General features: G+C 39.2%; 1 protein-coding gene across 7 annotated transcripts in view; it reads left to right on the top strand.

The window, feature by feature from the left end:
- fhod3b (formin homology 2 domain containing 3b) overlaps positions 1 to 14,233 on the top strand; it is a 71,880-nt gene that overhangs the window by 41,628 nt on the left and 16,019 nt on the right. For all 7 annotated transcript variants that reach the window (XM_077597842.1, XM_077597843.1, XM_077597841.1 and 4 more), the window contains 5 exons: positions 1,439 to 1,544; positions 12,300 to 12,394; positions 12,812 to 12,923; positions 13,673 to 13,767; positions 14,037 to 14,180. In XM_077597842.1, coding sequence (XP_077453968.1) covers positions 1,439 to 1,544; positions 12,300 to 12,394; positions 12,812 to 12,923; positions 13,673 to 13,767; positions 14,037 to 14,180 — 552 coding nt within the window. The remainder of the gene's footprint in view (positions 1 to 1,438; positions 1,545 to 12,299; positions 12,395 to 12,811; positions 12,924 to 13,672; positions 13,768 to 14,036; positions 14,181 to 14,233) is intronic.

Consider the following 14,233-nt stretch of genomic DNA (forward strand, 5'->3'; position numbering starts at 1 on the left):
TTAGAGGAACAATAAGTAAAACTGTTTGCAAAAAAGTTGTACTACAACAGCATCAAAATGTTGATAAGCTCAACTTGCTTTCCCCCTTCGTGTTGCAATATAAGCACATGCAAATGCAAATGTAATTACAATCAAAAACTACACCATAGCACACTTCAACCCGACCACACTCCCATTTTAACCTTGTGCATGAAAAAGTTGGAACATGACTTTTGTGCATCTTTAATACACTTGTTCTATGGGGTTCAGCTTTTTTGCCTTTTCAACCACTCACTCAATGTTGACTTCAACGTCATCAATAGCTTGAGCTAGAGGTTAAAAGTCTAGATTCTTCGCTTACTTTCAAACACTCACCGATAACCACACACTCGGTGCTTAGTGACTGAAAGACGAGATGGCTCCTACAAGCTGTTGAAATGTGTTTCGTACATATGCTCACTCACTCTGATGCAGTGACTTACCATAACTGTTGTTGCTGGGTGAAAAACTCAGTATGAGAAATATATTTTCTGAAGTATAAAATCGCATTGGCCCCTCAGTGACTCAGCGTTGCTCATAAGGAACATAAAAAACGAGGAAAGCGTTCCATGCTTTCAACATTCTCAATGCAAAAGCCAGAACCATGTTGGCTAAACTTCTGGTCCAAGTTGTGTGCTCATGAGAGAAGAATCCCTACTGATACCATAGAATGTTTTCTGTTTTAGTCACCCTTTAATTTAATAGCACCCTTTGGTGTTGTTCATTTTTCCCCACTTGGTGTGGTCTAGTAGATGTTCAATAAACTGCTCTGATAGTGTATCAACTGAAATTTTGATACGTAGTTTTTTTCAAATGACAGCCACTCAAGAAAATCTACTAAAGCACATCACACCTTATCTTTTGTATGCTGCTATGTATTGCGTGAACAGTAGAACAAACTAAACAACTCAAAAAAACATTATGATCGTATTGGCACCTAACAGGATACTCATAGGATACAAGAATACAGCAATGTGTTAAGGCTATGCTCTCACCAGGTTAAAATACCATTATGTTCATGTAACTTCATGTGGGCAGTGATTAGATGATTTAACAGACCTGCCTTCAGTGTGTTTGAATTGAGCGCTTTCATACGTAGCAGATGTCAGATAGCTTCACTCTGCCACAGTAGCGCTTGCTCCCCAACTTCTTAGTTCAGGGCCACATAGGTTTATGTCATGGTGTGGGCTTTTAGCTACCAGGTTATTGTGCTCAACAACTATATAACGTTGCTTCTGATCCTGCATCATAGCTAGGTGAATGAGGAAACAGTGTCCAGGTGAAGGTAGCAAAGCGTTGTACAAGTACAAGGCCATTTGCCATTTATTCCAAATTCCTTTTGTGCAAACTCCAAACTTTTCAGATGTAGTATATAGAATGTGAAATTTTCCTTTACATTACCCCTGCCTCTTTTCTTTAGGATGACAAAGATCTGGTGCATGAGTTTGTAGTGGCAGAGGGACTGACATGCCTGATCAAAGTGGGTGCTGAAGCTGACCAGAACTACCAGAATTACATCCTCAGAGGTACACACAAAACTGCATGGTGTGTTTTCTTACACATTATCACACCATAACTTTGTGTCTGGAAGACGACTTAACCGATCAATCCCTTAACACTTGTCTCTCCTTTAACTGACCCAGAAACATGTGTTTACTATGTAAATTGATACCTTGGCAGTATGACCTTCGCATATGAAAAACACATATAAAGCAATGTTGGGGCCGGGTTTAGTGGCTGGTTAATTTATCTGTCCCCTGGTAGTGAAGGTGAGGGAAGACATGTTTTTTTGGCCAGATAGTGGAGGACTGATTCGAGGTCATGGATATTTCACTTCCTGTTCTATAGATCACATCTGATTGAGGAGCTCCCAAAAATTGTCAGGATCATTAAATCTACCCCTTTTGTATTTTGTTTGTCTTTTCCTTTGCACCTTTGAAAAAAAAAAAGTGATTGTTTGATATACCTGTCCCAATTCTGTCAAGCTGGATTTGTTTTATATGTGATCCGACCAAGGTTTACAAAATTGCATGAATTTAAAAAGTTGGATACTTTCCATGGATAAGTATAATAGATATACTCAATTATTAGGCTGGATGTTCTTAATTAATGAATAGTCAAATTTTTCATTTAGTTTGTCGATATGTCACAATCTAAAAGGAAATCTTCATTGTTAGTTATTGTGTTTTTTCAGGAATGAATTTAATTTAAAAGTCATATTTTTTCTCCTTTCTTATCAGTAATTCCCAAGGAGAGTACAACATTAAAAAAAATGTGAGAAATATATGCTTTTGTGACATGACGCGAAGTTTGGGCAAGATGGTCCACAAGTGAATGTACATCAGATAAACCATTTTATAGTTTTCATGAAGATCTTTTCAACAAGAATTACCCTATACATGACTTATTAATTCTTGGGGCACTTTTTGTTGATTCCCTTAAAATGCTTGACAGCCCTCCGCTGCAAAGTTCTAAGTGTTAACCTTGTCTGAATGTTAGTGACAAGTTACTTCTGTTGCCCACCCTTGTGTAGGTTATGAACATGAACACGACCCTTGCTTGAATTCTGTCAAGCCTATTCTATAATATGGTGTTTTTGTTTATTTATTTATTTCTTTTTTTATTTTGGACAGGCTGAGTAGGAGGTTTTATATGGAGCCTCCAAAATTTGAGGAGATGTTGCTGTCAAGTTGTGATGAATCAGGAGATCTTGTCTCTTGTGATCATTTGACTGCCTGGACGAATCAAAGGATCTTTATTACTTTGTCGCTTCTCCTTTTGTTCCAAAAGCATAATAGGAATGCAAGCACACTAACAGCTTTTGGCGCATTTTAATTCTTCATCTCAGTTCCTGTGAGTGGGTGCAGAGCATTAAGAATGCAGTTGGACCATCTCTCTCTCTTTCGTGAAATGTAGAACATGAGCTAGTACATGCCTAAATGAAATAATATAAAGCTATGTCCCTGAGATTCCCCACAAAATGGGGTTAGAAGGTGAAGGGTCACAGCCTTGGAATTTTAAGACAAGCACAGAACCACAAAAAAATTGAGCTTATAAGGTTTGCTTGTTTACGTGAGTTGGTGCGTCTGAGTTTGTGCATGCTGGCGAATCCTCGTTCATTCAGTCCTGCAAAAATGCGTGAACGTGTTATGATGTGCATAGCAGTGCTGTAGTTGGCAATGTCACTTTGGAAAAGGACTCCTCGTAGATCCACAACTTTGTAATTATCCTCACATGAGAACTGCTGAGAATGTAAAGACTTCAAAATGCAGTTGTCTTGTAGTTAAAATACCAAAACAACACCCATTTATCTGCTTTTTTCTTAGATTAATCCCTGTGTGTAGTTAAATCGTACCCAAGGGCGATGTCATGTCTTTCAAGTTGCAGGCAATTCCAAAAAGTAAGGAAGCCTTGAAATTTTCCGTCTGGAGTGTCTTTCAAAGCTCCCTCATGAATCAATAAAACTATCTTGAAAGATGGAAAAAGTATTCACACTTGCATCTTAGTGAGCATATATTTTGTAAGAGCAGCTTCCCAGACTTGATTTCTTGGAATAATTCCATCCACACTCACATCTTGCTTTTCCCCCTTCTCACTTGTTGCCCTTAAGGTGTCTGCGACCATTTAGTTCTATGATGTGGGTTATTTCATGGTCGGGTCCCTTTTGGGGGCCCCTCACACCTGGCTTTGGGGGCTTTTAGAGTGGGATTTAACTTGCTAGAGGCCTGCAGTTCCTGCTCTGAGCGGACCTTGTACGCCTTCATCACCCCATCAGTGTAAATGTGTCGGACTCTTTCTGTGGTCCCTTTTTGTCATCTGGTTTGGCTACTTTATGCTCAGACATGCAGCAGGATCACAAATGTGCAGGAGTAATTGAAGCCTAATAATTCAGCCATCCTATATACATGGATGATAAATAGGAGTACGTATATATGAATAATATTTAGTGTACAAGACATACCTTACAGTATGTTTCAAATTATAATACAGAGAAATCTCTATATATGGAAAACAATCTGCTCTGCAATGTTGAGTTAGTTCAGAGAAACTGATTCATATGTGAAAAATCTGTTGCATGGTTGAACCATTGCCAACAGAAAATCTATGTACATGCAAATGGTAAATATTCTAATTACAGATTGCAGACATGATAGTTTGAACCCAAAACTGACATCTTGTTGATATTCTTAGCCGTTTTAGGTAGAAGTCAAACCTTTTTTTTTATTATAGAAACAAACGCATTTCCAAAATTAGAATGAGTCATATTTTGAAGTAGAAAAAAGAAAAGAAAAAACTATCTTTGTTTTCATGTTTAGCATTTAATATGAAAGCAGGCTTCTTTAAGTTGGGCATATATCGAAGGAAAAAAAGGTGGGGAAAGGACATGAGAACAGCACCAAACAGACAAACCAATTATAGCCAACTTGAAGCAATTATTCTCTGAAATGGTCTCTGTGAATAGTCATCAGTATGATCTATGTTTTCACTGACACCTACTCTGTTATTTCTGCCTCTTTGCTGGTTTTATTCTGAAAAAACATTAGGAAGCAAACCTGACATTTTTAATTTATAGGAATGAGAAGAAACTTTCCTTTATACTGTACGTTTTATAGTCAGTGAGCATGGGGGAAACCCTGCATGCAATGCTTGTAAAGCCTACTTACAGGAAAATAAATCATTACATGCTGTATTAGGATGTACAGTGGATTGCCATTCAAGCTATATCTTTGAGAGTTGGCAGTCCACCTTGATTAGATAGGTCATGTTCATTTTTTTTGTGCTGTAGTACATCTTAACTCTTGGTTTTTGCACTATAGTTGAAAGGCATGCTGTAATAGTTACACAGCTATAAGTCGGTGCGGTGCGCCTTTTAGATGGAGTACATGTGTAAATCCATTTTCAAGACATTAAAATTTCTAGTGACGTCAAAAATGTCTCTAAAAGCACTGGAGCGAAATTCTATTTTGTTGGGATACCGCAACTATTGTAATATCGCATCTGTTGTACTGCATTTACTACACTGCACGTCTTTTTGTGTAGGCTGGACAATAAGGTTTGGTGTTATTTCAGGGATTAGTATTTATTTATTAATTTTCAGGGACAATTGTGTTATTTGTTCCTTTCCTTTATCCAATTGTGCTTTTCAGTAATTCCGAGATTCATCCATATTTCACTTTCTTTTTACCTATAGTAATCATATTGACGTGATGTAAGCTACTGATGAGCAAATTTTAATGAGTTTTTTTTGTTTATTTTTCTTTCATTGGGCTATCTTCCAATTGTTAGATTAGTCCACATAACAGTGGTCTCCCGTTCATCCCTTTTTGACAAAGATGCCCCTACCCAAACTTTTCATTCACTTGGCAAGAGTGTAACATAATCCTGTCCTTCCTGCTTTGACCATTTGGTGAGAATTAAGTGAAAGCCCAGGCATGGCTGTCTTAACATGCTGCTGGAAGCTGTCATTGGAAATACTGTGTATTGTGTCGTCTGGCTAAGTTAAGGCTTGGCTCCTCGTGAGGGGCCAAACCTTCACTGTTGCCCGTTGTCTGCATAAACACACGTTCATGGTGCTTATTATGGAGGCAGTGATTTACCTTTCTCGGCATTCTAAAATGATCAACAAGAGCAGATGAAAGTGGACAGCGATGCAATCTCAAGTGTTTGATCCAAAAATGTGTGTGCGGGGGGGATTGACATGGCTGAAATGTATAGTAGGCAAAATGGATGGAAGATGTTTAATGCTGTAATTTTCTCCTACTGCTTTTTCACACAATACTACACTGTTTATTTTTCATTTACTCTGATTTGTGGGGTCAGTTTATAGATTTCTATTAAAACATGGCAAGTTCTGACTGACTTTCTTCAGAAAGTCCTACACATTCATTTTCTGAACCACTTATCCTCACCAGTGTCGCCGGGGGTGCTGGAGCCTATCCCAGCTAACTACGGGCACCAGGCAGGGGACATCTTGAATCGGTGTCCAGCCAATCGCAGGACACAAGGAGATGGACAAACATTCACATTCACACTCATACTTAGGGGCAATTTAGAGTGTTCAACCAGCCTACCCTGCATGTTTTGGGATGTGGGAGGAAACCGGAGTACCCGGCAAAAACCCATGCAAGCCCGGAGAGAACATGCAAACTCCAAACAGTGAGGACCAACCTGCGATCGAACCCTTGGCCCCAGAGACCGACGCGCTAACCACTCAACCGCGGCACCACCAATTCCTACACATTTGAGTGCAAATGAGTGCAACATACATTTTCTTCCTGCAACTCTTCAACTTCAGAGGTGAAATTTAGACTCCAGTATGGTTTCGCTCCGAATGACTCCTAACAATATGCTTTGGCAAGCCAATTAACATGGAAACGTCTCAAACGCTTTGGACTCGGCACAAATTACATCAAAGAAGGCCTTGACGTGGTGACATGTTTTCATGTTCTGAAAGCTCATATTTTCTTGGCAGATTGCATTTAACTAATGATAAGTTTCATATGTAAAGGCCACACTGCCAGTTTAATTACAACTTAATGCAGATCATTTTAAGCGATTGCTATTATTCGTACTAGTGGAAAAAGGCATGATAATAAAAGTATTACATGTGAACAATTTGGCTTTAACTTAGTCGTTAATGAAAACCGATTAACGTATAGGGAAGTATAAAAGTTATGTTAGTTCCTCTTTTGTTGAATTATTGAGCCGTACTGCGTTGTAAAGGAAAGACAGATGCCTGTGCCTTTTTTCAACATTTTTTGATAACACAGAAAAGCAAAATAAAATTTAAACTAACTTATGGAGTCCTTTTAAGTGCTCACTTAACTACCATACTTGTATGCAGACGTGAGAGACTGGTTTGTGGTTCAAGCTTTCTGTGCAACGAACTCTAGTTTTCTCAGCACTCGGTTGTCCGTTGATTAGCCCAGATCATTTGAATTTAAAGGTTAAATAACCCTTGCCATTTATGTGTTCAAATAGTAGGTCTTAATCGCTTATGAATCCACTGACATGTTACAGAGCATTTCTTCGGCTTGTTTGTTTTTTTTAGCTCATTGTTTTGGTTTGCTAGCATCTATTTCTTTACTTTGTGGTTCTCGTCTGTTATGAACTTCCTTTTTCTTTTTTTTGTTATGTCTTTAAATGGACGTTAATGTTATTGTATGGGATGTTGAAATGTTGATGTTGGCTGCGATTTTAGAAGAGAAAAAAGTGCTACATTAAACAGTTTCTATACTCCAAGAGCTTTGAGTGAAGCGTGTCCAGTTCACGTGCTTGCACGGGGGCCTGCTCGTCTCTGACCTGGGGGTGCAGCTGCTGGCTAATGCGCAGTATAGCAAGATAACAGCCTGAATGCAACGGAGAATTGGCCCAATCCCAAAGCGCTGATAAAATAAATTCTCCTCGATGACGGACAGTCCAACCGACCTACTTTTGTATACATTTCCAAATTAAAAAGCAAAGGTGATGAATGAATTTAGGAAAAGGAGGCTTTTGTATCGATTTGGCCCATCTTGCCAGATAAGAGCCTTCGAGCCATCTGATTCACGTTGGCACTGCCACCCAGACCTCAGCCATTTTCTCACCTTGGCAGCGGTCATGGAGCAGCCCTTCCTGCACATTCCTGTGGATTTGCAGCATAATTGCTGCGGTTTACGAAAGAGAGGTCTTTAAGAAACACTTTCAGAACTACCACTGCGGCTAAGACGCTGGTTTCAGGTCTTTCATAGAGAAGGTCTTTGCTTGTTGTCCTTACGGCCATATGTTTTCTTCCCAAGCTAGCCTTTCCCATCGTGGATACATTTAAATTCCAATCATTGAGCTTTGAAGGCAGCTCACCGCCTGCCAGCATCTCATTACGTGACATCCATGCATAAGGGGGCAGAGTCGTGTTATTGTTGTACATTGTGTGAGGTATTTTAGAGCTGCTCGTGATTAACCCAAATGGAGGCCCACATTTTTGGCCGGAGTTCAGTGCTTGAAGTGGACGCTGTCCTTCCCTGTCTTAGCACTCAAATGTTCTTAATAATTCTCCGAAGATTCTATAGATGTTGTCATACGGTAGACTTTGGTCCCAAGGGGAAATCAGGTTTCAGGTATTTGCAACTATCAATGTCATTACAGTGTCCACTAGATAAGTATTTGTTTCCTGGCGCTAGTTTTACATGACGTATGTAAATGCAAATGGGAATGCGGAGTTGTGATTCATTTGCAAGGTCATGACAATGTATTTTTAATGGAATTTTTGATTAATAATATCATCAGAACAGTTTGCATTTAACCAACTCATTCAAAGTGTATGTCCTGCCAAGACAGTGCAGTTGCAGTGTTTGCCTGCCGCTACGACAATCACGCGCATATTGAATTATGTTCATTGATATGCGTCTGACGACATGTCCTTGCCAGCATGTTCCTTTCCAGAGGCCATTTGGACATGGTTTTGAGGGACTGGAAAAAAATGAAGAAACCACCATGAGATTAATCAATTAAGCAAACGGAAAATTTAAGTACGCACAAATAATGGATGGACTATAGGTTTACAGCAAATGACAGACTTCATTTTCTTTTTATCTCTGTGAACATTTGCTGACATGCTATGTGGGGCGTACCTCGTAATGTTGCAGGGGTGTCTTCATTTTTTCCCCAAAAATGTATAGTTGGCCTAATGGCCAATTTCAATTGAGTCCTCAACTCTCCCTGGGAACAAGGGATGTCCTAGTTTTTTTTATATAACCATTAAAATGAATCCAAGAATGTTTGGTCATCTGTTCTGTAGGTTATAAAACAATAATTTCACAAATATGTATTTTGGCGGAAGCAGTTGAAATACAGTACTATTTCGAGTACCTGCTCAGCCACAGTAATGTAACCACTGCCAATTGTTGCACCATTATAGTAACTTTTCGGCATCCATGACTACAATTGACAAAGATGTGATTCTATTCCCCTATTTCTTTAGCTTTTATCCTCATTAAGGGTGAGCTGGATTTTTATCCCATTTGAAGGAGAGAAGGTACATCGTGGACTTTTTCACTGGTTCTGTGGTCCAGTCACTACCATCCAATGACAAAGCAACATAAGATGGACATTACCTTATTTTCTATCCTCTTTAGCCTTTCCAAGTAGGATGTTTTGCCACTTTTTTTCCTAACCCGTAATAACACCAAAAGAATTCAGAAGTCTGGATTTTGGACACCCAGGTAGCTTTCTTTTTGCCAGAAGCAGTTTCATGAGTCATTTAATCAGGGAAATTGGGTTGTTTCGCACAGAGAAACTTTTTGACAGAAAAAAATTGACTTCCCAGCATTGGATTTTCACAAAGAATTCAAATTTTAGCGGGGATGTTTGTTTGTTTTTTGGAGCAAGTTATATTATTGTTTTATCTTAATCGAATAGCTGCACTGTATTTGGTTTTGTGTATCCATTTGAATCACATTTATTTATATAGCAACGGTATCAAAGGCAGCACTGGGGTCAAGCAGAAGTAGTACTGATGAAATATCTGAGGAGTTTACTACTCAGTAGAGAGATCTGCCATAAACAACTGACTGAAAATGCGCACAATAAAATTAAGAGGAAAATTCAAGGCGGAGAACACAGAAAAAGGCCTTAATACTCTCTTGGAACGTACAATCAAACGAAGAACATGTAAAAGTTCTTAAGGAATCAAATGATTCCATGACCAACCATTTTTAACGAGAGAAGGAAAGATCCTGGTTGTTCGCTTTTTAGTACTGTATATAAACATTTATGGCTTTGATGTATTTACAGAATATTGCTTTCTCGTGTGTGTTTCAAAAGATAATCCCAAGCCTTGGCTCATTTTTAATGGTCAACTTTAGAGCGCTAATGTGTCGTTTATAGTAAGCAGCGCAATCATATTGTGTGATGACACACTGGAAAGCCACATTAAGGGATGTACTTTCTCCTCAATCCAGCAATTGCTTAGAACATTAAAGAGGAGATCAACAGTGACACAGGAGACATACTGTTGGTTGACTAGAAAAAAGGAAGATACCGTCCGTCTATAAGCATGGAAAAATCTGGAAAGTGTATTAGTTTGAGTTTTTAGCCGTCTGGATGTTGCATTCTGGAGTCAGTAAAGGAACTGTTCATCATGTCATTGCTGCTGTCACCCATCCATCAGCGGTGCGACCAAGGAGAACGAAGGGTGGGTGTGTGTGTGGGTTAAGGGATTGGGTGCCTCTGGAGTCCATGCTGACTGAGGAAGGTAATCGTGTTTTTTTATAAACACACTTTGGTCTGCCCTGCCCCGACTCACCAATTGTGCAACGCCACCGCACGAGGGGACTGTCAGGAATGCTCAGGTCTGACATGTTGTGAGTAATTAACTCTGATTGATAAAAGATGAAGTGTAACCTCCACGGACTCCGGGAATCACACACTGCTCAGACTGTATGCCAGCTGCACCTGGGAATTTTGTGCTTATCTTTGGCATGCTGATAATTCTCAGCCCTCTGCAGATGCCATGTATGTGTGCAACTGGCGGTGCAGCCTTATTTAATCATGACATGAGTAGCAGTTGAACATGAGTTGGTTACTACTGAGGAGCTGTCAGTAAGCCATTGTAAGTCTTGGATATAGCTCATTTAAAACCTCTATATGATTTGTCCAGATTTTTTGAAACATTTACTGATATTAAGGACCATTTATCATTAAATCCTTAAACTCCTTGCAATGGTACTTTGAGGAACATTGTTCTTAATCTGTTTGACTATTTCCTTTCGCACTTGACTTGAACCTTGCCCAATCATTGCTTGTTAAAGGCTATTTCAGGCCAAGTTCTTTTATACCAATAAGGCACCGAATTAGTTTCTTCACTTGGACGCTGTTTCAATCAGGTGTTTTGTGAGAATTCCTTAAATTTCTCAGTCTGTTCTGCGATCCCTGGTCCGGAGTTTCCTTTCCTTGTGTGGGTTTTCTCCGGATACTCACGATTTTGTCTCAAATTCCCCAAAAAACATCCAGGGCAGGCTGATTGAACACTCTAAATATTCCCTAGAAATGAGTGTAAGTGTGAATGCCCGTCCGTCTCATTGTGCCCTGGGATTGGCTTGAGGACCCCCCGCGATCCTTGTGAGGATAAGCGGTGCGGAAAATGCATGAACAAATTATGGGTGAGCATTTGAATGAACTAAGCCATTTAATCACATTATTGCTTATTAGCTTTAACTAGAGTCCACGCAAACCAATGGTCGCACAGCTTCTGGCACAAATCATTTTGTTAGATTTATTGATTTCAGGAAAAAACATTTCAACGGTATGTTTGTTTTTGTCTATATCTTTGTTGTCCAACACCCCTCCCCCTTCCCATTAGCTGATTAATGGCAGTAGTGGGGTCAAGCCGGGCTCATCCTGTTAGCGTGAACGCATTAACCCCTTGATGTGCGTACGGATGTAACCACTGAGGCTCAACTAAGAACCCACTGTTTGAAGAGGGGTGGGGGCTTTAACGTTTGTCAGTCCAGCTGTATTTCTCCATCCCCCAATTCCCTCTTTAACAGAAGCCCCACACTTGCCTGACCCGAGCTCTTCCCCACTGAGATCCCTTGGCTCTTATTTTCTTCTTATTTATGTCTCCGCTTACACATGGAAGTCGTGTCAGTGTCCATCGAGGCGGTCTGCTCAAATATTTTCCTTACGGTCATGTCGGCTGCCTTGAGGGATGAGTGCCTTGACATGGTTTTTTTTTAGTTTCTCTCGGACAGTAGCTCAAGTTTCGATTGGGGGCACAGCAATATAATTAACACCTTTCACAACAATACACATCTGTTTGTGATGTTTGCTTTTCATGTCAGCTTGGGCCGTGCTTTTTCTCATACAATACATTTTATATTTAAAAACACAGATGGCATCCCGATGAAAGGGGTTACTCTGTGTATGTTAAATATGTTACATTAACAAGATGATTTTTTATGTTATTTTCAAAAATACATTTGAATATACTTCACTTAGTAATAACTTAGAGACAGGTGTGTACTCAACTTCTTAGTCTTGTTCACTTGGTCAGATTAAATATCGGTCATTCTGTACTGTAATTTGCCCAACAGGCAGCTGTATTTCTTATTTTAATCTCAAAAATGCTTCTTTTTTCCCCCAACCACTATTTTTTCAAAAGAGGCCAAGACAACCTGCTGTAATGGTAGATAAAAGTATTATAATGTTCATCGTTAACTTATTTTGAGACAGACATGATGCTCAGTTAGTATATTGATTACAAAACCCTTATCTCGCATCTTGTTTTCTCTCTATCTCTCCAGCTCTTGGACAAATCATGCTTTTTGTTGATGGCATGAATGGCCTGATTGCTCAGAATGAGACAGTCCAATGGCTCTACACCCTTGTTGGAACAAAGGTAAAATAAAGAAATATTCCTTATTAAACGTTACATTCTGAAATGTCATACCTCACAGCATTAAACCATGTTATTGTAGTCAACTCAGCCCCCTAGTGGCCTTGTTGTTGCACGTGCAAGAAGCCATTAGTGTAAATCCTCTTATTTACTTTGTGTCACATAGTTTAAAATAGCCTTGTTTATATGTTTAAAATCCCTTCAAGTTGCATCCGGTTTAGCCAAGATTTGCTTCCTATGTTTTGGAACATCATAAATTAACACAATTTCAAGCGAGGCTCTTATCCAGTCACGTGAGACAGGAAAGCACATTTGGAAAAGGACATCATGTTAGTCAGAACATTTGAACACTTCAATTTTCGAATCAATTATGATGTATTTTTCTGTATTATCAATTGTACTTTTTCTCTTACCGTGTAGTTCCGTCTGGTGGTGAAGACAGCCCTGAAACTCTTGTTGGTATTCGTGGAGTACACAGAGTCAAATGCGGCTCTTTTCATTAAGGCTGTCAACGCTGTCGATGCCAAAAGAGGTAAAGTGACACCCCCGAACAGCAGTATGGGTGGATCAATGCAATTTAACGCAGTCTTTTTTTCTTCCAATCATTTTTGTACAATGAAGTCACTAATTGCAGAGGCATGCGCCTCATAATTAGATCAGTGCATTGCTAGAACTAAAGCTTAATCTTATTTAAATCCACATGTTTAAACTATAAATAAACTTTTAAATGCCCTAAATGATAAGTACTAGAGGAAAGTTTCTTGGATCAGCACCAAATTAAAGAGCTTTATTCTTCTCCTGTCTATACCTTAATTTTAGCATTTCTCCATGGAGTAACTAAGAAAATTGTTACCTGATTGTTCTTATGCAATGTCTGATGCAAAGCATTTGTAAAGTACTGTTTTTTAGTCCTGCAGCAAAATTGAGACCATTTTAAGAAGCACGTGTCTAATTATTTCAGCACAATCTATTTTATATACGTATAAAAAATATATATATCTCAACTGAGTGACACTGAATGTTATTGTGAGGTTTTTGATCAATAATATGGAACATTTGATCATCACAGCCAAAGGTTCTGACTTTATATGTGGCATTTAATGCATGCTTTTGTTGGCTTTCTTTGAGTACATTCACAAAATATCCATGTTAGGTTAAATAAAGACACTGCCATTTTCCATAGCGATGTGATTGACTGTTCAAAAGTGCCCTAGAAAATGAATAGATGGATGTTTTTTTTTTCAATGGCCGGCTTCTGCTATCTATATTTCATTCTTCCAGGTATCAAACTATGGGGGAACATCATGGAGATCCTGAATGAGAAGGATGGAGTAGATACTGAATTGTTGGTATATGCGATGACACTCATCAACAAGGTTGGTTGCCTCTCGGCATTTTAGAAAATATGAGTCACTGTATGTAAAATTAAATTTAAACCATGTTTAAATGTGTCTATGCCTCAGTGTTGATTTAATGGGCAGGTGTCCCAAAGTAATACGATGTCCAGTTTGTTAGCAATGTCTTTTTCTCCCAGCTTTTCATTTTGCTTTATCATGTTTTTCCCCCACAGGTCGCAAGTTTTAGCATTTTCATCCAGTTTTATTTTTCTCTTTATAGCTCTCACCTGTGTGTGTTTTTGTTTCAGACTCTGGCCGGTCTGCCAGATCAAGATACTTATTACGATATGGTGGACTGTTTGGAGGAGCAGGGTATCGAGGCCTTGACCAAGAGACACCTGAGTAGGAAGGGCTCCGATCTTGACCTTGTGGAGCAGCTAAACATCTACGAGGTCAGGAAGCCACTTATTAAGACAACAGAATATCTTGTGATAGCATACTATCA

Source organism: Stigmatopora argus, chromosome 4 (assembly GCF_051989625.1).
Source record: "Stigmatopora argus isolate UIUO_Sarg chromosome 4, RoL_Sarg_1.0, whole genome shotgun sequence".
NCBI lineage: Eukaryota > Metazoa > Chordata > Actinopteri > Syngnathiformes > Syngnathidae > Stigmatopora > Stigmatopora argus.